The following is a 23233-nucleotide window of genomic DNA, read 5'->3' on the forward strand; positions in this document are numbered from 1 at the left end:
TTGAGAGGGGGCATAACCAGGACAGCTAACCCAAATTGACCAAAGGGATATTCCATACCATATCACATCTGTTCAGATATAAAAGCTAAGAAAAGGGGAGGGGGGGGGGCATTAATTCATTCATTATTTACAGTGTTTGCCTTCCGGAGCAACCACTACACATGCTGAAGCCCTGCTTCCTGGGAAGAGGTCATAGATCACTTGCTAACAGGAAGTAGAGAATAAAATCTTTGGGTTTTTTTCCCATTGCTTGCATGTGTGCCACCTTTGCTTTTTCTTTAGTAAACTGCCTTTATCTTGACTCATGAGGGTGTTTTCCTATGTTATGTTCTTGCCCTCCCTCCCTCTCCCCCCCTCCATCTGAGGAACGGAGTGATAGAGTGGCTTGGTGGGCAACTGATATCCAGCCAAGGTCAACTTACCACAGCAAGTTAGTCTCCAGAAGCTTTCAAGGCTCATGCTACTACTGGATTGGGGAAATGAGTGTGTCTCTTCCCCTCCTTGCACTTCCATTCCAATTAGTTTTCAGTTGACTGTTTTCTCATAGGAGAACATAATTTTTGCTTTTTCAGTCCCTCAAAGAACTATATGGCTTTAAAATTAAATAGTACAAAACTATACTAGTATCTTAATATCACAGAGTAAGTTTTCGTTTCTACGGTTGATGATGTATAGATTATCCTCTGCAATTCACTAGTGTCCATTTGGATGCAGTGCATTCTTTCTTCTACAGTACTGACTGTATATTGAATAAAGCTGTTGTATCTCACAAGAATATCGGTAAACAACAGTCTAAAACATCAAGAAGTAAGCACATATGTACAGATGCTTTAAGCATGCTAAACAGTAAGGGAGAGCTCTGCATGATTCTGAGTCATTTCAGTATTACTCATATGTCTCATTACTATCCATCAAGAAAATACAACTATCCTACTTTGTACAGAAGAAAGAAAAAGTGCCAGTAGTCTTCACAGTCATCTACCAAATGTCAGACCAATGTTCCATAGCTTTTAAGCTCAAACACATTTGGATAAAGGTATTAATCCAAACCTCACAAGATGCTGTTGGCAAAACACCAGAGCCTCTTTATTTACACTGGCATTTGTTGCTTCAGACAGAACTGCCCAGTGACTCTAAACATCCATGGCACTGCCTTTTCACTTTCTTTGTCCTAATATGTAAATTGTGAGAACACAGCAAATGGGAATCCATGGCTTTGGCATACTGTAGTTCTCAGCATCTTGTATTCTCAGAGTGGTAATATTTGAAATAGGTGTCTAAACTCAAGCCTAAACCTTTTATATAAGCATTTCTGTTTGTCTATTTATATAGGCATATGTGTAGGAGCAGAATTTGGTGGAAATTAGGAGACTATTTGAAAATTTCTACTGTTAGAAGGCCAAGCTCAGCATGAACAGGAGAAGGGGTAGGGAGAAGGGAATTACTATGGGCTTCCACTCGACCGATGCATGACCTATATTTCCTGTGTCACAGCATGTGTGATCTCTGTGTCCAGGTCATGGTTCTCCTTGGGTCTGGCTTTACTTGCAGTCTTTGCCATACAAGCCAATTTTTTCCTTCCTCTATTAACAGTGTTGCCTAAATCTTTTCTTCTTATTGTTTTTCTTGTTGTAGGTAGAACTAGTTCAGATTGTCATTGATGGAGTCAACTATCTAGTTGACTGTGAGAAGAAACTGGAAAGAGGTCAAGACATTAAAGTACCACCACCATTACCTCAGTTTGGCAGGAAGTGATCTTGTGGCTGATGTCTGTTAATGATAAAAAATATGGCTGCCATTTTGACAGAAAGGCACCTCTGTATATCTCTATTTAAATACCTTGTTTAATAAAACACTGCCTGATACCCAACGTCTCTCTAGATGCCTGGTCACACTAACAGAAAATAGTCTTAGTGCAGCTTTAGTAGGACAACCACTTTGTAGGGACTGCTTCCCTTTTCCCTTTGTCTTCTCAGCAACCTTTACCTAGGCTTTGAACCTTTCTTTCTTGGCTGATGATAAGGAAAGTATTACCTGAATCATGCAAAAGGCACAAATACATAACTCTGGCTTGTATGTACACTTATGGCTATATTTATGCAGACTTCTGAGCACCTGAGTTTTATTCACAGAAGCACTTGTCTTAAATGCCTATCCAGAGTACAAAAATCTCTCAGTCTGAAGGGCAGGTGCTTGCAACATGCTCATTACTTTTTCAGCATTCAACACCATGTTCAAAAGTTAACTAGAGCAAGCAGCTGCAAGAGGCTTCAGTCTCTGAAGTCTGCCACTTGACCTGTCATCTGGAACTCATTGGCATCTCTGTATGGGAGATGTCTCTTCTCTGTCCAGGACTGGTTTGCAGACAAACTTATTTACTATGTCATCCCAAACCCTCAGACTTTCTTAGCCCTGGTAGAGCATTCACCAGGTCACTTTCAAGTGTTTTCCTCAGGTACTGTTGCAGCGCAAGGAGGCTCGAGACCCTCAATGTGAGAATCAGCAAGCTTCCTTTATTGAAGAGAGCACCAGACATTTATTTACAACAAGTAATAAGCTCATGCATATTCTGTAAGCTAAGCAGTCTATTAGTTATACTACAATATCAGCTCTTCCTCATTTTTTAAAACTTACATTTCTTTTTCTCACGTCTCTCACTACTTGTTATCGTACTACAGCCATGCTCAAGGACACAGTGTTTTTTGCAGGTGCAGAAACTCAGATTAGCTGGGTTCTTATCACGTAGCTATTTCTCCACAAGGTACCACCTCTGGCCTTAGACTGCAGCAAGCTGAACCTAAAATCAGAAGTAACAAATATCAGCTTTCTGATATTCTGTATCCAACAGAAACTTGCCCAGCATTACCTCTTCCAGTCTTTTTCTGCAGCTTTCTGCTCATGGGTAATAGGGACCAGGCTCCAGCACCAGTCACCCAAGTGCCCAGGATGTACTGGAATACAGTACCCTGAGTAAAAGCTTCTCAGTGCTGACCACTGTTCCATGTGGTGAGCAGCTTGGAAAAACAGTGGAGTCCCTTTGCTTATCTTTTGCATATGAAACATATTCAGTGTTTCACAGTAACCTTTCAAAACATGCTCTGGTGAATGTGCTGTATGTATTGACATTGAGCTGGGAGTAGTATCTGTAAGGCTATGTAGAAGAGGAGAGTATCTGCTCATGTACTGATTTTGCATGGCAAGGTTTTGGTAGTGGGGAGAGCTACAGGGATAGCTTATTTAAGATGTCAGAAACTTCCCCCATGTCGCTGTTGAGTAAGAAACAACACAGACTCACCAGAAGGCTGGTTTGCACAGCATCTTGCTTTACTTCGAAAATCTCTCCTTCATATATTGTTCCAACACAGATAGACCAGATTGGTCAATTAATCAATACATTTCACCTGATTGGCTAATTAACAAAAACACCTTTCTTAAAAACAGTCTTTGAGTAAGACAGGAAAACAGAGAGTAGGAAAACACCACCTGCAGGTTGTTTATAATAACAAGCTATCATTGTTTCTCTGCAACTCTCTAAAGTCTCACAAGCTGATCCTGGGAAAACTAATCTAGTTTTCTCACTCTCTGACCAGGCTGTCACATCCACACCCCCATGTCTGACAGTCAGTTGTAGCCAGCTGCAAGACAGACTTGCCACTGGCCAAAGCTGAGCCAATCAGCCCTGGTGGTAGCACCCCTGTGATAACATTTAAGAAGGGGAAAAAGGTTCTGTGCAACAGCAGCCAGAAGAGAGGAGTGAGAATATGTGAGACAAACAACTCTGCAGATACCAAGATCAGTGAAGAAACAGGGAGAGGAGGTGCTCCAGGCTCCCCCATTCCCTGTCTCTGTATACTGCTTGGAGGGAGGAGGTAGAGAATTCAGGAAACAAACTGAGCTCAGGAAGAAAAGGGGGGGAGGGGGGAAGGTGTTTTAGGATTTTTTTTAATTATCATTTCTTATTATCCTACTCTGACCTTTGATTGGCAATAAACTTAAATTAATTTCCCCAAATCGAGTCTGTTTTGCCTCTTATGGTAATTGCTGAGTGATCTTCCTGTCCTTCTCTTGACCCACAAGTCTTTTGTCATATTTTTTTTTTCTGCTCCTGCCCATTTGAGGAAGGGGAGTGATAGACTGGCTTGGTGGGCACCTGGTATCCAGACAAGGTCAATCCACCACAGTTTCCTTAAGGGTATCCAGTCAAGGATCTTTGTAATGCAAAAGGGGATAAAAAGAAAGGAAGGAAGCAAGGAGCAACACATAGAAGATACCTGACAAACAAACAATAAGTGAGGTAATAGCAAGAACAAAACCTAGTCAATTAACCTAATTGATAAAAGTATGAGGAAGGTGTGAACACTTAGTAAGATTATCTGGTCAAGAACTTTGTCAAAATGGGATAAGGAAATGGGTGAGGCAATAAGCAAAACATCTAGACCTGAGAAACAAACAAGTGGCCATGACTGAAGGAAAGTCCAAAGGAAAGTCTGAGGGCTGAAACTGAGCTGTACAGGGGGGTTTTCGACATCAGGCACATCCAAGCAGCAGCCCCCAGCCTTGTCAGGACCTGAAAGCCCTCGGCAGCCAACCAGGTGAGGAGGGGGCGGTGCCAGGAGCAACCAAGGGAGATTTCTCAGTACGTCTATGAGGGCATGGCAGTTCACGCGGAAGGGTGAGCAGGTAGAGCTCCTCTCTGACCATCTCTGAGCAGCCAATAGAGGCAGCAAACAGACTCAGCAGCTGATAAGGAAGAGCAAAGAGATCCTTTTAGCTCCAGTCTTGTTAGCGTACTAGTTCAAGCTTCCTCAGTTATGGTGTTGCCATGCAGTAAAGCTCAATCCCATGTAGCTACAGGAGTCACTGAACCAGCCATGTCAGTCTTCCAGCCACCCGGACCTGCTAATGGTAGATGCAGCTCTTCAGGTCACAGACTGTCAGGATTGCCTGATGCCTCTTTGTGAGGCTGGGGCTGACAAACTGTCTTTTTGCAGAAGGTGTGCTGTGGTTGAGGAGCTTTGTTGACAGATGTCTTGGTTTAAAGGACAGATGTCGGCCAAGGAAGGCAGGAACCTCCCTTGGAATAGAAAATATGACCTCCTTCCCTCCAAATTATTATAACTTTGAAATTATGGGGCTTTCAGGCAAAGATATGGGAAAAGGAATAACAGTGCTTTACTAGAATCTATATAATAACAAGACAAACAACAATGACAGCAGCAACAACAAAAAAAAAACAGATACCCAATAACAGCCTTCTTTCAGCTGTCAAGCACTTTCCCCTTTGGTGTAGTTATGGTCACAGCCAGCAGGGGAGCTGTTGGTTCCAGGCTGGGCAGGGCAGGGGCAATGATTCTCCCGCGGCTGCAGGCGGCGCTGTGGCACCAGCTCAACCGCATCTCTACACAGTAATGGCAGGTGAGCTGGTGGGAGAGATAAAAAAGGAGCTTCCTTTACAAACCTACAGGGGCAGCCAGTCTCAGTGCCCCTCTGGATGGCAAAATGGGCTGTAGCAGGAACCTCAGAGTAGCAGGCTGGAACAGCAGCAGCAGGCACACCTGGGGGTGGTGTTATAGATACATATTATAATATTGGCTTTTTGCAAATATTAAAATGGATTTTATATGTGTGATGTTAAAGTAACTTTGCTATAAAGATATAGTTTTTATTTCTGCTGTTAATTAAGCTTAGACATAGTAATGAAATAGCTGATATAAGTATGCTTGTGTTAAAATGCCTGCTTGGATGGGATAACATCCAGTGAACATAGGATGAGGACACCTGCTACAGATATGCCAACTATCAGCACTCATCATCTGAAGAAAGTGTGGACCAAGGCCCAAAAACTGGAAGTGATAAAGGGAAGGAGCCAAAACCACAGCCAAGAAACACACATGCTCTAAAAAGGTGGATCCCAAGCAGGGACCATGTAAAATAGTTCCTGGGATATGTAAACTAGTTTATGGATATGCATAAGGGTCTATGGATATGCAACAGGCTGATGTAATGGAAAAGGTATGTAAGGGGTATCCCCGAAGATAACAGTGTGCTCTTGGCTGAGTGCCGAGACGCACCCAGCCATAATAACCTTTGCTCTATGGTCCTTGTCTCCTATTATCCTTTAATAAACTGTTTAAATTTTCACAGGAGAGTGTGTTTTTCACAGTGGCAAAAAAAATGTAGCAGAAACTCCGTGGCCGTGCCAGAAACTGCGGGGTGTCCAGATGTTGGGTTAAAGTGTAGCAAGAAGCCCTGAAGCAGTGGCAGAGAACATCGGGGCTGGGCAGGGAATTCCTCCCCTGGATAGCTCACCGGGCATGACTGGTCCTGGGGGTTGGGCTGTGCAGATTAAGTGGCCCTGGTGGGAGCAGGGGACAAGGGAGGGGCAGTGACCATTTCTGGACACCAAACTGTTGCAGTGTGTTGTAATATCCTGTTTTAAACTTCCGGGTCCCTTCCCCAGGTGTGCCAATACCTCTCTCCCTTCCCCCTCGCCCCCTTGCTGAGTGAGTCCTGTCAATCAGGCTTAACATTCCAGGAAGGTCGTCGTATGGTTGGTCAAATTCAAAAGATGCCCCTATGCCCAGAGGTCATTGGCCTGTCTCGGTGTCATCCTCCCCTGAGACCCTGCCCCTCCCACCTGGTTGGTGGCTCACCTGTCCCTTCCCCTCCCCCTGTCCCGGAGCTTAAAAGCCCAATCAAGCCATGCGGTCGGGATTCTGTTGGAGCTGTTACTACGATTCAGACCTCTGTGACCATGGAATAAAGCTCTGGATATTAACCCTCCAGCAGAATCCGTCTCCTTCCTCCTCACCATAGCCTGAAGCCTTCCCTCCTGAGGTAAACGGAGTTCCTAACAAGCCTGGACTTGTTCACTGCCCAGCTGCAACCTCCAGCAAGCTAAAGGTGTCTCTGGGGTGATACACCACAGTTGCCACCTTTGGCCCAGCAGCAAGGGTCAGACTGGCCCAGGCACAATCTACCTGGTAATATTGGGATTCATATTCCAATACCAAACAAAAAAATGGATATGGGATAAAAACCATTCTCAAGACACCAGGTGAAGGAGCTACAGGAAGAAGTGAACAGGCTACGTAGTATTCAAGCGAATGGGCAGGAGATTGATTATTTTAAGAGATGCTACAGTCTCAAGTCTCTTGGGAGTCTCGAACCTCCATTGTAGTGAAGAAGCAGGTGAACTCAGCATGCTACAGGGTAATTAGGGAACTGTTAGTCAAGGGTCAGTTAAAGATGAAGGCTGGAAGCAGGCCACTGCATGTACCAGAAAGAAGATTCCTCCTCCTTCTCAGATTATGACAAGTAGGACTGGTACCTTCTGCAACAGGTATGAGGTTCTGGAACTACTGAGGTTGGCAAAGGTCCTTCTGGGATAGTGGGGCCTCCTAAAACAACACTACCTTTACCCTGCATCAAGACCTCTTCTGTTAAGAAGAAGAGTAGTTGTAATAGGAGACTCCCTTCTAAGGGGAACAGAGAGCCCAATATGCAGACCAAACACAACTCAGAGAGAAGTCTGCTGTCTCCCAGGGACACAGATAAGGGACTGTGAAAAAGACATTCACGCTCCTGTGAAAATTTTAAAAGTTTAATAAAGGACAATAGGAGATAAGGACCATAGAGCAAAGGTTATTATGGCTGGGTGCACAGAGGAGGGAAATGTTATAACCAACAGTGAAAAATGCGTATTTTATTATTAGCTTTTTGCAAATATTAAAATGAATATTAGATGTGTTATGTTAGAAAGTTATGCTGTATTAATTTTCTTAAGTAGTGTGTTAAATATAGTTTTAGGTTATAATATAGTTTTAAAATAGAAACTATGCTATGTAAGATACTTTTTTTAAGAGGGGACACACATCGAGATAGCAGGCAGAGGACACCTAAATCTTTCAGAGAAAAAGAATTTATTGCTCTCTTATCAGAAAAAACTAACTTCTTCCCGCCTCACTCAGCCCTGAAGATGCCGTTAGGATTCAGAGGAAGAAGTTGACACTGACCAGACAGAATCATTTGTTTGAATGGAATTTATGCATCATGTATAAGATGTATGAATATGCAACAGGCTATTGCTTTTAAGGGTTAATCCTCTGTTAATGTGTGTCCTTTTTCGGGCTTATTTTGCCCAGAAAGAGGTACCCAGACTGTCCGTAACACTTTGTTTTTATTGTCTCGTAGTGTCCTAATCCCAATTGTTCAAATTTTTATTACTCTAATTATATTACTATTTTTATAACCATTTTATTACTATTAAACTTTTAAAATTCTAAAAACAAGTGATTGGCATTTTTCACAATTATGGTAGCAGAGGATGGTTCCTAACACCTCGCTGCTGGTCCTTTAGAAGAGTCAGAGTGAGGAAGGCACGCCCTGCCCGATTAGGCAGCCGTGCTCTGTTTCCCCTAGTGTGACTGAATGACGCAGGTTAAGATCTATGGACAAAAGGAGGTAATAAAACAAAGAAAAGGGGAAAAGGCTCCCTAAAAATGTGGTAATTGGCCTCCTAAGACTAGTAGTGGGTGCGAAGAACCCAGAAAGGAAAAAAGAATTGGGAAGTACTTTTCGGTGGGGGAACAGGTACGGAGGGGGGGGTGAATATGTGTGTGGCTGAGAGGCGGGCTGGTTATCTCAGACCTGCTACCTGTGTGAGGAGTCTCCCATGCTGCATTTCCTTCTTTTCGTGAGAAAAGCAGTCAGTAAAGTGATGAAGCGAGAGAGAAAAGGAGTGAGAGAATCCCCTGGGGTAACTGGAACTGGCTCTCAGAGAGGGGTTGAACCCCTCAGAGGAAGGGAGCACAGGAGTTTCCTAGCCCAATCCACTAGGAAATGGGACAAAAGGAAGGGGCCCCTAAAAATTCTGCTGGATTGAGGGATAAGGGTGCCCAAGAGCATCCAGAATCAAAACCTGCTGGGTTGAGGGATTCACAGTCCAAGAGCATCCAGGGTTGAGCAAAATCCTGCCAGATTGAGGATATGCCCAAGAGTATCCGGGATTGGACAAAACAGCTGGGTTGAGGGATATCCAAGAGCACCAGGACTGGCCAGTAACACCTAAAATTGTAATAGGTGATTTGAAAGTAAAAGATACCTTATTGTTGTCTTGTTGTGTGTGTGAGAGTGAGTCAAACACAAAATCAGCCTCAACTTCCCAGGCGGGTGGGAAGGGGAGATCTGTGGCATAAGGTGTAGTGCCCTGTCTCGGCTGTTCAGATGGCCTGGTAAGGCTCTGGATGGCCTTGGGGCAGCCCGTGCTCCAAAGGACGAAAGGAGTCTTCAGGTTTTTCAGTTCTTCAGTGTTGTTTATTAACTCTTATCTACAATGTTGTCTCCCGGCCCGACAGAGGTCCGCACAGCAAGTCAGCCATGGGCACACTGACCTCCCTTGGGGCGGCCGCTTATTTTTATACCAAAAACTACGTGTAAGATATTTACCTTTTCTTCCCAATACCTTTCACCCTTATTGACAAGTGCACATTCAGTAAGAACCAATCTCAAAGTGCCACCATCACCATCAAAGATGGATGACAAGAAGAAGAAGGACAGGACACGCCCTAATTCCTTCATCTTGTCTCCTAGAACCCCCCTGTACTGAGATTCTAAAACCTGTGTTTTCACTCTATAATTAATCTATCCCTTCACCACTTATCCCCGTGTGATCCTCCCATCCTCATACAGGTGTTGCGTCCTGTGCAGGATCAAAGTCTAGCCACCAAGCACTTCTGGCAATGTTCCAGGGCTTCCGAGCCCCCCCAAGGGTTGTCTCGGCGACCCTGGACATCAGGAGTGATGTGCTGAGTTCCCACAGTGTAGGTGACCTGCAAACAGGCCATTGTTCTCCCCGATGTGTGGAGAGGACCGTGGCTAAAGAGTGTGAGTGACACACAGACAGCCTCACAGGTGAACTGGCACCAGAGGCAACCAGAGTCAGGGCCCTTCCCAGAGGCTCAGCGATACTGAAACCCAGAGGCCAACCCCAAGGCAAGGGGGGGGGCCATAGGGACCCGTGATTCTCTGGCAACAGGGATCCACTTCGTGTCCTGAGGGTGTGAAATAATCTGTCGAAGTGAATGAGAAATAAAAGTGAGTGAATGTAGACGAATGAAAATATATGTAAAGTAGATTGTGTATTTTAAGCTTTACTATATCTCCTTGGAGGGAGGTCTATTGCATTGAAAGGTAGTGTGAGAAAAAGGGTTTTTTTATTTTTTGTGTGTTTAGTCGAAAGAAAGTGGCATTCAGGTTGCTAGTGAAAGTGAGAAACAGAGGCAGGGGATGAATAATAGATAAGACCTTGAAAAATGGGACAGAAAACGAGGAGGTTGGATACAGGAAAGAAAAAAAGGGGGAATAAAAGCGTACTAGCAGAGATACCCCAAAATAGCTCTTTGGGAGTTATGGTAGCTAACAGAGATACAACTCCCTGCAAAAGGAGAAAATTCAGGGTATGCAGTAGTTAATGGGAAATACATGCAAACTATTGAAAAAGGGGAATTAACCTTAAACTGCTAAGATCAAACTTGTGAATTTTATGCTCTAAAACGATCACTGGAATATTTAGCACACAAGAAAGGAACTATATATACTGACTCAAGGTATGCCTTTGGAGTAGTACATACCTTTAAAAAATTTGGAAAGGAAGAAGATTACTTAATTCAAGAGGAGAGGGATTAGTACATGAGGGATTTTTTTAGAGGTTTTAGAGGCATTAAAATTACCTAAAAGAGATAGCTATAGTACATATTAAGGGACACCAAAAGGGAAAGAACCCAGAAACAAGAGGAAATAATTTGGCAGATCAGGAAGCTACAGATGCAGCAGAAAACAGGGCCAAAAGAGTTATGTTACTATAAACTCCAAATGAGGAAAAATTGGAAATTCCAAAGTATAGTGAAGCAGAGAAAAAATAATTAAACTAGATAGGAGGTGAACAAGATGAATCAGGGAAATGGAAACTTCCTGATGGAAGGCAATTTCTTAATAAAATGCTGACTAGGGAAATATTAGAAGACATGCATCAGAAAACCCTTTGGGGTACTCAGGCTTTGTGTGATCATTTTTTTAAGGAACTATGGTTATTGGGACATTTAGATTAGCAAAACAAATAACTGAAAGATGTATAATTTGCCAAAGGATAAATGAAAGGGTGATGAGAAAAACAACGTGAGAAGGTTGTGAGTTAGCTCGTCGATCATTTCAAAGTATCCAAGCAGAAGTTTGGATTTGTTAGGCTCTGGATTTATTTGTAAAAAGCCGTATAATCCAGAAGAAAAAGAATATGCCGCATGCTAGGGGGGAGATTGTGTTGGGAATTTGGCTGGCTAAGGACTGGAAAAGTACAAAACTGTGGCTAATTCCAAGTCCTGCACCTGTGTAGATAGCGTGTCCTTGAGGCCTAGCTGTAGTATAATAACAAACAGTGAAAGAGACATGAGAAAAGAGAGATGTAACCCCTAAGGAATGAGGAAAAGTTCATGGTATAGTTTAACCAATAGATTGCTTGGCTTACAGAATATTCATAAGCTTATTATTTGCTGTATAAGTGTTTGATACTTTCTTCAATAAACTGGACCTGAAGGACCTGAGGGACCGGGACCGGACCGGACCTGAAGGGCCTGTGATGAACCAACTGGTGTCCTGGTCCCCTTCCTTCGACAAATGGTGACCCTGAACATTGAACCCCTCGTCTTGAACTAAAAGAAAAAGGGGGAGAGAGCACGCCACGCTCGAGGAAGTTGGAGCTGGGTCCTGAGCAGCCAGGACGGTGCCGGAATTTTGAAGCACCCTCGGGGTTCACATCGGTGACCTGAGTCATTACGTGCTGCCGGAAGCCTGGAAAGCTGCAAGAGCGCTCACGAAAAATAAAAAGAGGTATGAAAAGGCAAGCAGCATATAAATTATTAGCCGCGTATCTAGAATGGCAAGAGATAAAGGGGATAAATTTGTTATTAGCCTACGGATACGCTGAAGAAATTTTCCTTAACCCACATACGGTCTATGAACTCTCAGAACGGAGAAAATCTAGGGATATACTGTGGGAAGCAGTGTTGGAAGATGATAAGCCAGCAAAGAAACCAAGCCAGCCATGGCAAGTGATGCATCACACACTGTTTTTGCATGTCTCTGAAAGCAAAAGCAGCAGCCGCGACTCGGGAAGCCTGCCGGGCTGTCCTACTCCAAAACTCGGCATGGGCGCAGCGGCGGTAGCGCAGCCGCCTCGGAGCCGCCGCGGAAGCCGAGAGCGGCGGGAGCCGCGCCACGCTGCACCCGGCGCGGGGGAAGCCGAGCCGAGCAGCCGCGGGGGGAGTGACCTGACCAGCAGTAGCTGCAGCGGAGTCAACCTGCCAGCGAGTAAACAAAGAGCCCAGCGCGGGGGGGTCAGCCCCCTCCGACACACGCGCCGCGGGACCGGAGTGCTTTTTCCAGCGGGAGCGCTTCTCCCTCTGCCCCACAGCCGGCAAAAGCTTCAGTTTTAGACAGCCGTAATAAATGTGACTCTTGTCAACAAAAGAAAGATTCCTACTGCAATTAAGAGACCAGTGATAATAAGCAAGCAACACCAAAGGATATCAAGACGTTTCTCACCTAAGTGTTAAAAGGGACTTTTGTTCTTCCTAACAGACTTTAGACATCAGAAGCCCAAAATAACTTAGTCAGTAGAACATCAGAATTCAAAATTGTATTTTGAAAAATTTAAAAATGTTAAAAACAGGTTAAAGTGGTTGTAGAAGTGAAATGTAATAAGTGTATTTTTTGTATTTTTTGGGCTTTGTTTGGATGTGATGGATTTGGAGGCGAGCACTGAATTCAGGGGAGCTTTTCTATAGCTATACCTTAAACAGTGTCTTATTCCAGTGGTATGCAATGTGGCTTTGCTGTTCCCTAGGAGAGAATGTATTTCATATAGCCTTCATAATGGACTTGTAGAGTCAAAAGTAAACACGCACAATGGGAAAAGAACTTAGAAGAAGAATTAAGAAATGAGAAACCCAGAATTTTCTGATGACATGGTTTTAGCTCAAGCCCTGAAAGCTAAATTAGGAGTGGTACACATTTAAAATTAAAAAAAAAATAGTTTTGGTATAAATTAGAAGTTTTATTAAATTATTAATATGGAAGGTAATGCATAAACACAAACTCTAAATAGTATATATGTTTTAAAGATTTGAGGTAAAAAATGTCTATTTTGCACAAGGAAAACATCTGTTGATGTATTTCCTCAAAGAGGCACTTTATAAAACTGCTATATAATTGTTTTTAAATAAGAATTGTTTCCTTTCTCTAAATCCAAAGGAAATGTTTGTTTTTAAAGTGGTGCTTCCCACCCCAGCCACTTTAAATGGCATAATATTAATATGAATAAAATAATAAAATATGAGATAAATAATAAAATGAAATAATAATAAATAATAAAATAATTGATAATAATAAAATAATAAAAATAAAAAAATTGAAATAATTAAGAATTTCAAATTTTAGTTAATAAAGGCTTGGTTTTTAAAAGCATGTGATTAACAAAAACATACAGCATTTGGTATTCATTTTGGGATATCACTTGCTTTCTATCATGATTGCAGGCAAACAAACTTTTGTTGACCAAAAGTTTTCTGTTAAAATTAAAATTATATTAATTTTAAGTTATATAAAATTTAAAATCAGCTGATTTTTGTTAAAATTAAGCTTAAGTGATGTTAAGTTCTGTTAAGTTTAAATATTTTAAGCATTTTAAGTCTAAATGCTATTAAGTTTAAGTGATGTTAGATAGATTTATGTTTTTATGATAAGCGCTTATTTTATGACCTGTGTGCAAAATATTATTGTGAACATTAGGGAAACTCTAGTTAAAAGAGACAATCAGAAGCATTTGTGAGTAGAACTGTTTTTGTTTGAAATATATTTGCTATTTGAGAATAGAAAGCAAACTTTCTTTAGCTTATTTTTGTTAGTTATATTAGCACACCTGAGTTTTGTTTGAGCCTTATAGCACATAGAATTCTTTTTTGTATTTGTTGTATAGCATATTTTATAATTAGTGATAGCCTTTTACGTTTGTTTCCCTGGCTTAGATCCCTTGTAAGAGAGAAACCTTACTAGCTGAGAATATTGTTTAGTTGTTAGAATTGCCTATTTTTGTGTTGCAAAGAGTGTGACAGTTAGCCCATAGAACTTTTTTTTTTAAATAAAAACAGAGGAAGTGTTGGGAATTTGGCTGGCTAAGGACTGGAAAAGTACAAAACCGTGGCTAATTCCAAGTCCTTCACCTTTGTAGATAGCGTGTCCTTGAGGCCTAGCTGTAGTATAATAACAAACAGTGAAAGAGACATGAGAAAAGAGAGATGTAACCCCTAAGGAATGAGGAAAAGTTCATGGTATAGTTTAACCAATAGATTGCTTGGCTTACAGAATATTCATAAGCTTATTATTTGCTGTATAAGTGTTTGATACTTTCTTCAATAAACTGGACCTGAAGGACCTGAGGGACCGGGACCGGACCGGACCTGAAGGGCCTGTGATGAACCAACTGGTGTCCTGGTCCCCTTCCTTCGACAAGATTGTAAGAAAATAACATTTTTAAAATATCAAAAAACCCCAAGACAAAGCAATAAAAGAAAAAAGGCTGAAAGAAAAGGACTGGGAACAAGAGATTACCTCCTCCCTTCCCGCTTGTTACCCCCACCTGTTCGCGGCTGCTCTCCGCCCCAGCCCCCGTCCCCGGCTCTGGTCTCGCTGCTCGAGGCTACACCACTCAATCCAGCCCCTGTGGCGGCTCTGGCCCTGCCGGTGTGATTGTCTGCTCTGGTCCCAGCCGCCTGGCCTGCAGCTGCTCTGCCGGCCATGGCGAGGTTGGAAGGGGGGGAGGGTCAGATCTGTCCTGCCACGTGGTCTGTGGTCACCGCGCCGACCGCACTGAGAGGGGGCGATCCCCTCTGTCCCGCCCGTCCCATCCATGGCTGCCCTGCCTGTGCCATCTGCGCTGGGCGCCACTGCTGCCAGGGTCGCCTGTCTGCTTTGTCTCTTCTGGGAGCCCGGGAGTTGCCGGATCAGCCGCCATAAGACATGTGGGGCCTACCCACGCTTTGACTCGGTCTCCACCGGAATATCCCCCTCTAGCGGTTCCGGCAACAGACCCCGCCGGCTCCTTGGAGGACTAAGGCTCGGCATGGATCCCTCCCCTCACCCCCCCTTCCTCTGACACTAAGGGAAAACCAGCAGGTCCCTCCAGGAGATTAGAAAATGCCAATGGCACCTACTGATTGGTATAAGAATGATGAGGAGGGGAGGAAACACATGAATAACTATCGTAATATCATAATCAAGGGAATAAATGAGGCAGCATATTGAAGATAAATGAAAAAAAAAGGGCTTTTAAGTGAAATAAACAGGGCAGGAGACTTTTTCTCCTTTGATGACTTTATTAAAAGTGATCAGCTCAAGATTGGGAAGCTCGACGGGTCTGCAGTCTCCGTCGTCTCTCCCAGGGTGACTCAGAAGAGGAGGAGGACATGCGCAGCTTTGTCCACTAGGGGCAGAGCTGGGGGTCCGGTCCTCGTGGGAGCTTTGGGCGTGACCCCGATCTCGACTTTGTACTGCCTTCTAGCCCCGGCTCTTGGTTCCAGCTGAAATCTTTAGTCAGGGTGAGGGGCAGCAAAGGTTTTCAGCATCTCTGCAGGTTTGGTACTTTGTTCCTCACGTCCAGACATCACTCTGATCTCTTAATTCTGTATTGGCTCGTTGCTTTTGGGGTCTTTTTAGTAAGTTTGACACTTCCCATGGCATGCTGGTCCCGAAGTTATTTTGCATCTTCTGATGCCCCCCTCTCAGGTCTCGTCCCCTCCCCTCACTGTCCATGGAGGTCCCCTTCCCTCACTGTCTGGGAAGAAGAGCCATTAACTTAGCCCTAGCCAGGGTCTTTACTGATACAAAAAGAACTATTAACTACAACGACTTGTGATTATCATAACAAACAGGTAGCACTGTAGCAGCAACACTGGTGTGACAGGTTTTGTAACCTTTTTTCTACAAAAAAAATTGGCAGAATTTTGTTTATAACATTAAGGGACAGCTTTTAAGAGAGAAAGAAGAAACTCCATTTAAATAGTTGAATAGTTAGACAGACTTAGAACATTATAGGAGAAATTGCACTAATCAGGTAAAAGATCTAAAAATCTTCAGAGAGATGGGCACAGAAGAGGAATAGAGAAGTCATAACCTCTATATTTTAAAAGATGGATACCATCTAGACTCAGTGATAACTTAAAAAGTTAGTCCCCTAGAAGAAGAAAAATTAGACATTGTGGTAGACAAAGGGGCAGAAAGAACCTTCCTGTTAAATATTCCAAAATGTTATAGTGTAAGCAAAGATACTGTAAAAGTGACAGGAGCAAAAGAAGAGAGATTCACAGTTCCTGTCATTAAAGATGTAGTAATTAAGGGAGAAATTAGAATTCAGATAGAGAATGTATTATTAGTCTCTGGAGTAGGTAGTGTTATAAACAAAAAATCTGTCAATATTTTTTGTGAAGAAAAAGGTTACAAAAACTAGTCAGACCACTGTTGCTGTGCTGCTAAAGTGTTACTTGTTTGTTATGATAATTACAAGTCGTTGTCGTTAATAGTTGCTTTTGTATCAGTAAAAGCCCTGGCTGGAGCTGAGTTAATGGCTCTTCTCTCGGACAGTGAAGGGCGGGGACTCCCCAGACAGTGAGGAGAAGAGACGTAGGGGGAGACATGCAAAATAACTTCGGGACCAGCATGCCATGAGAAGCTGCTATTCCAAACACACTGAGAAGACCCCCAAAACAACGAGCCAGTATAGAGTTGAGAAATTGGAGTGATGTCTAAACGTGAGGAACAGAGTGCTGAGCCTGCGGAGATGCTGGAGACCTTCGTGGCCTCTCACTCTGAGCACAGAAGTGGTCCCTAAGCTGGGAGCTGGAGGGGGGCGAGGCTGCGGAGTCGAAGACCAGGGGTCATGCCCAAAAAGGCTTCCACGAGGATTGAACCCCCAGCTCTGCCCCTAGTGGACAAAGCTGCACATATCCTCCTCCTCCTCCTCATCGCCCTGGGAGAGATGACGGAGACTGCAGACCCGTCAAGCTGCCCAATCTTGAGCTGATCACTTTTAATCAAGGCATTAAAAGGGGGAAAAGTCTCCCACCCTGTTTATTTCAGGGAGCAAGTTATTGGGATAAGACTTACAAGTGAAATTAGGAACAGAGGTTATATCAGAAGATGGGAAAATGACAGCTAGAGTTTTAAAATTAGGTCAAGAGGATGAGGAAAAAAATAACAAGGAAGTTTGGGCTGGGGAAGGAAATAGGGGAGGAATGAATATTGACCCCATAAAGGTTACAAGTGAGAGAGAGAATTGTCCCATATGTGTACGTCAGTACCCCATATCTTTAGAAGGATGGGAAAGTTTGAAGCCAGTAATAAAAGGACTTATAAAAAAATGAGACATTAGAACTTTATATGTCTTCTCATAATACCCTTATTTTCCCAGTAAAGAAGGCCAATAGAAACTATCTTTTATTATCCAGGGAAGCTAAAGTTGAGGTTAAAAAGGCTATTATATAACTTTTGACTTTTCTTGGGAAAGAAAAAGAATTAAGTGTATCAAAGAGGGAAATCAGAAAACTACTCCGATCATTGGGATATTGCAGATTATAGAAAGACTGGTACACTCAAGAAATAAAATTTTTATATGGAAAATTAACAAAGGAAAATGATGTTAAATTAGAAGAGTTGAAGTTAAAACTAGCCTAAGTACCAGCTTTAAGCTTACCCTTGTTAGCAAAACCCTTTTCATTTGTACATAAATGTAGAAAATGGAGTAGCTCATAAACTTTTAATTCTGGAGTGGGGAGGAGTAAAGAGACTAGTAGCTTATTTATCAAATATATTAGACCCAGTAAGCCCCAGCTGGCCAGTATGTATTCAAGCTATAACAGCTACTGCAATCCTAGTAAAAGAAAGTTGTAAGTTTGCTTTTGAAAGTAAACTAGTTGTGTGTACACTTCATACATTCTGAGGTGTGTTGAATCAAAGAAAAGAGAAAAAAATAGGGAAAAGAAAAGAAAGTAAGGAGGGAAGAAAGAAGTTGAAGAAGGGGGAGAGGTGGTTAGCAGACTGAGATGCTGGAATGTGGAATGTTACAAGTAAAAAACCTGCCAATATTTTGGGGAAAAAAATGTTGCAGAACCAGATAAACCAGTTGCTGCCAATGTGAAGTTCTACCTGTTTGTTATTGTTATCACCAGTCATTTTCACTAATTGCTCCTTTTGTATTGGTAAGGCCCTGCTTGGGGCTAGGTTGATGGCCCTTCTCTCCAAACAGTGAGAGAAGGGGACATGGGGGGGGGGCATCAGAGAAAATGCAAAATAACCTTGAGACCAGTATGCCATGGGACGCAACCCCACCAAACTTACCAAAAAGACCCCAAAAGCAACGAGCCAATACAGAATTAAGAGATCAGAGTGATGTCTGGACATGAGGAACAAAGTACCGAGCCTGCAGAGATGCTGAAAACCTTTGTTGCCCCTCACCTTGAGTAAAGACCTCAGCTGGAACCAAGACCGTGACCCTGGAAAACTCGAAAATTGAAACACGGGGTATAGCCCCACTGCTCTTGTGAGGACAGGACCCCCAGCTCTGCCCCTAGTGGACAAAGCTGCGCATATCCTCCTCCTCCGAGTCACCCTGGGAGAGGCGACGGCAAAACCGCAGACCCGTCGAGCTGAGCTTCCCAACTTTGAGCTGATGACTTTAAATAAAGGCATTAAAAGGAAAAAAAAGTCTCCTGCCCTGTTTATTTCATGGAGTGATGATTTCTTGGTGCTGGAGGAGAACAAGAGTGTGAATGCAGTTTCTGCATGAAGGGCAGGGAAGTGTCTTAACACATGGTTGTTAGGAGTTTATTCAATGCTGAACTGGAGTCCGGAAAAGGTTTAGCAGAACGGGCCCTCCTGGAAGGGAACCCAAAAAGAAAAAAGCAACAGATGTGATTCATCTCATGTTAAAATTGGCCTGGCCTTTCTTGTTTAACTAATTGTAGCTCACAGAAAGAAGAATTTGTCTCTGCAGCTATTAGCACAGCTGGATACAAGAAGAAGATGTGGCTATGGAGAAAGCTTTTAGCTAAACCCAGAAAGTTTTGAAGAAAGCTAATGGTAAAATTTAATGCAGTATTGTCTTTCTTTTATCACTGTGCTATTAAGAAGTCCTTTCCAGGTACTACTGAAGCACAAACTGAACCAAGGAAAGATGGTGAATTCATGCCATTAAAATCAAACGACTTGTGAAGGAACCTGAAGAATGGACTATCACATCTAAACTAAATGATACCAAATTACCTTTCAAACGGGGACTGGGTGGTAATGGTTTGGGAAAACCCAAATGATACAAGAAATGTACAAAGAATAAAGCCTAATTAAGAAATAAGGCAAAGCTTGCATCACTGGTTTCAAGCATTGCCTGAATAAAACATCTCCTTGGGGAGGAATACTTCAGACAGAAGGATCAGGACTGTTTTGGTCAAAGAGTTCTGACTTTAGCCTGTGAATTGTACAGGGGAGAGAGGGAATTACCATTTCCATCAGTACCATACTGTAAACTTTATTTGATTCATCCCAATACTGGACATGCTAGCTGGGTTATAAGTAAATGTTTGAATTGTGGGAATAATTAGTATTGTAGTTCACAAATTTTATGCTCTTGTTGCAAGAAGTGTTAAAGTAAGAATTTTGGGGGTTTTTTTGGATGGGAATTATTAGTGCCTGTTGAATGGAAGATACCTGAGGGACGGTGGGAAACCACAGTTAAGGGCTGTCAAAAACAATTTGCCTGGAAATTAGTTAAGAGAAAGTGACAAGGAAATAGAGGGCAAGACCAGATTGGCCTCTGTATTCGCCACCAAGAAGATCAAATACACCTGCTGTGGGTTGCAACCTCACAGGCATGGGAGGTGGGAGTATAAGCCATACTAGACCTCTGTTATTCCTGTTTCTGCCACTCATTTGTTGTCTTTTCCCTTTTGGGATACCAGCAAGATCATGTCACAAATGCTACCGAAAGCATTACATAAAAAGAAACCAAAGTTCCTTTTTTATTACACACACCTATGTCAACAGCCACTGTTATAACCCATCCAAATAAAGTACCTGTAGGCAAAATGGAAGAAAATTATTGGATTGCAAGAAACTTATGAAAAAGTGGTAATAGATGGGGAATTGAATGTCCAAAATGAGAGAGATGGATTTGTTTTACATTTAGTCTTAAAGATACAGTTCAGGATTTGGTAAAAAAACAAATAATAAACAAAAAACTAAAACCAGCACAGCAATCTAACTCTGTATTGACCCCAAATTATATGCTGAATCGTATTATAAGACTCCAAGCAGTTATAGAAATGATAACAAATAAAGCTGCTCAGGCATTGGAATTAATATAAAGTCAGCAAAGCCAAACAAAAACTGTAGTGCATTGGAATAGGTTGGCTTTGGATTATTTATTGGCTAAAGAAGGAAGTGTTTGTGGAAAGTTAAATATCTCACAGTGTTGAAAAAGATAACTACAGGGAAGTCATTCTAGAAAAATCAAAAGATATTAAAAAAAAAAAAAAAAAAAAACCAAAAAAAAACAGGTACCAGTCCAAAATTAGAAAAGAGTGTTAAAACCTAGCTGATGGGGTAATGTATTGGAGATAGGATGATAGAATAGATTAAGTGTTGGGAAGGATGAAAGTTTGACAAGAAAGTCTCACAGATATGTATGCATAGCAGAAAGATTTTTGAATGTAGAGTCTGATGAAGGAATAGAGATAGAAGCAAGTTTTGATATAGAAGAAAAGAATTGCGGAGCCAGTCTTACTGGATAACAGAGGAGGCAAAGGGTATGTTAGGTAGAAGGGGTTTTTATGACTTAGAGCAAAGGATAAACCTACCTCAAACAAGAAGATGTTTTTACCAAGTAGAAATGAGACAGAGTAGGGATCCATCCTGAATTAGGTGAAGTGTCTAACAACGGTGAAAAGTCTGTGAGGCCAAAGCTGAAGGAAAAACTCGCATGCCGAGACAGCAAGGAGACAGAGAAAGAAAAACAGAAAAGACCACCAGGTCAATTTGCCCTGACCTAGAAATTCCTTTAAAAAAGAAGAACTGGTGCTAAATTGTTGTCTTCTGATACAAGGCAGGCGGCCTGGTTTCAAGAGACAGCACGGCGACCCATTCCCCAGGGTCGCTCGGGCCTAAGAAACATGCTAACACCAACGTGGTGGACGATCAAAGGCGTTTATTATCTCTTCTCGTGGGGTTTTATAGTCTAAGGGGCTTCTATGTCAAAAGGGGGTCTGTCTTTGCCATCTATGGTTAGTAAGGGATGGAAAGTTACTGGGCAAATGGAAAATTACTGGCATCTGGTTTAGGGGGCTGCATTCCTATGTTAATTTTCTTATCTAAGGGAACAGGGCCCCTGTCTTCCCGTAACATCACGAGATCTTCCGAACGCCTGGCTCTATCTGCTACATCTCCCCCCCCTTTTTCACAAATGAATGAGGTAGTCATATACTGAAATGAGGTATAAGGTTGTAGTTCGATAAGGAAAAAGGGGGTTTGGTAAATCTGAGTAAGTTTTCGCCAGTCAAGTTTAGGACTTGTGGCTGGCAGTGTTCCCTGGTTGGATTCGCCGGCCGATGAACAGGATGATGGCCCATTCCAGGCGGGCCTGAACGAATGAGACCAGCTTGTTCAGCAGGCATGGTCCGAAGGTAACCGCTAGAAGCAGCAATGCCAATGGACCTATTAGGGCCGAAATCAGAGTGGTTAGCCATGGTGATTGATTGAACCAGGACTCGAACCAGCCCTGTTGGGCTTCCCTGTCCTTCTGCCTCTGAGCCAGTCTGTTTTGGAGTTCTGCCATGGAGTCTCTCACGACTCCTGTGTGGTCTGCATAGAAGCAGCACTCCTCTCTCAAGGCGGCACACAGGCCTCCTTGCTGCATGAACAGGAGGTCCAGACCTCGCCTGTTCTGCAAGACCACTTCCGAGAGAGAGGAGACTGACTTCTCCAGGAAGGAAATGGATTTCTCTATCCTTTGCAGGTCCTCATCGATGGTCATTTGCAGCTGGGACAGTCCTTGGTGTTGGGTCGCTAGGGCTGAGACACCCATTGCCGTTCCTGCTGCTCCTAAACCGAGCAACATCGCGATAGTTACACCTGTTATTATTTCTCTTTTGTGGAGCCGGCTGGGTTCCTCAAAAAGGTGGTACACTTCTTCGTCTGAGTGGTACAGGACCCTAGGAACAATCAGAACTTGGACACAAAAGTCATTAGAGTCATCAAATTTGGCAAGGGACACACAGGGGCTCACTCCAGATCACTGGCAAACCCACATCCCAGGTGCGGATGGGACTACCCACTTATTGTTTTTCCTGTTAGGCTTGACAACTTTGGTGCAGATGTTGCCTCTCCGCCTAGCTAGGGTTGCATTGCCAAAGCATCTGCCCTGGCCTGTGACTTGACTCAGGGTGATTCCTTTGCGAGGGGTTTCCCATCTGCACTGGTGAGGGGCATCGGCTGTGGAGTAACTGAAGGGAGTGTTTAAAGCGATTCCTTCATAAAAGGGGGGTTTGACATCATAGCAAAGCCAGCAGGATTCGGTTAGGTTAGGGTTGGATTCGTTCAGGGATATAAAGGTAGCTTCTAACAGACGAAGGATTGGGTCTGAGTCTGACCTGGCCGCGCGGTCTGTCTGAAAGGCTTCCGCATGGCCGGTTGGGACTTTACTGACTCTAGTGGGTAGTGTTTTAGGGTATGTTGCGTTTTTCCCTTTCGGCACGCTTTTAATCACTTTGTTTGGTCCGACTGCTCTGGGCGCCGATGGTTGGAGCCTGATAATTCGCACATTTACTCTTTCTTTTGACCCTTGAAGGACTACTGTCCACGTTCGGCCTATGGCCCAACTGGGGTGATGTGGCTGCAAGACTGTCATGTTATAGCTAGTGCATTTCCGAATTTTTGGGATTTTATGGTGATTGCGATAAAAGCTTCCCTGGAGGAAGACGGGTGTTTTGCAACTGCTGGGTGCCCAGGCGAACTGTAAGAATTTGTCGGGCTCTTGTGGATCCCACCCAGGCCCCGACGGTCTGGCATCTGTAACAATGGTTTCGCAGCCCCAGTGCCCACAATATCCCCACCCTGGGTGATTGCAGTAGCTTTTTCCTGG

General features: G+C 43.1%; 1 protein-coding gene and 1 long non-coding RNA gene across 5 annotated transcripts in view; one reads left to right on the forward strand and one right to left on the reverse strand.

Moving 5' to 3' along the window:
• Window positions 1-1865, forward strand: part of LOC141726838 (creatine kinase S-type, mitochondrial) — a 40672-nt gene extending 38807 nt beyond the window's left edge. For all 3 annotated transcript variants that reach the window (XM_074531942.1, XM_074531945.1, XM_074531943.1), the window contains one exon: window positions 1636-1865. In XM_074531942.1, coding sequence (XP_074388043.1) covers window positions 1636-1755 — 120 coding nt within the window. In that variant the 3' untranslated portion in view covers window positions 1756-1865. The remainder of the gene's footprint in view (window positions 1-1635) is intronic.
• A 2110-nt stretch (window positions 1866-3975) lies between these two features.
• On the reverse strand, window positions 3976-15431 carry LOC141726839 (uncharacterized). Of its 2 annotated transcripts, none has more exons than XR_012577802.1 (2): window positions 14690-15431; window positions 3976-5420 (listed from the first exon to the last, which is right to left on the reverse strand). It is a non-coding gene; the product is annotated as an uncharacterized LOC141726839 (long non-coding RNA). The 2 variants fall into 2 exon arrangements; XR_012577803.1 differs by having other exon boundaries at window positions 3976-5555.
• Window positions 15432-23233: the final 7802 nt, after the last annotated feature.

This window comes from Zonotrichia albicollis, chromosome W (assembly GCF_047830755.1).
Source record: "Zonotrichia albicollis isolate bZonAlb1 chromosome W, bZonAlb1.hap1, whole genome shotgun sequence".
Lineage (NCBI taxonomy): Eukaryota > Metazoa > Chordata > Aves > Passeriformes > Passerellidae > Zonotrichia > Zonotrichia albicollis.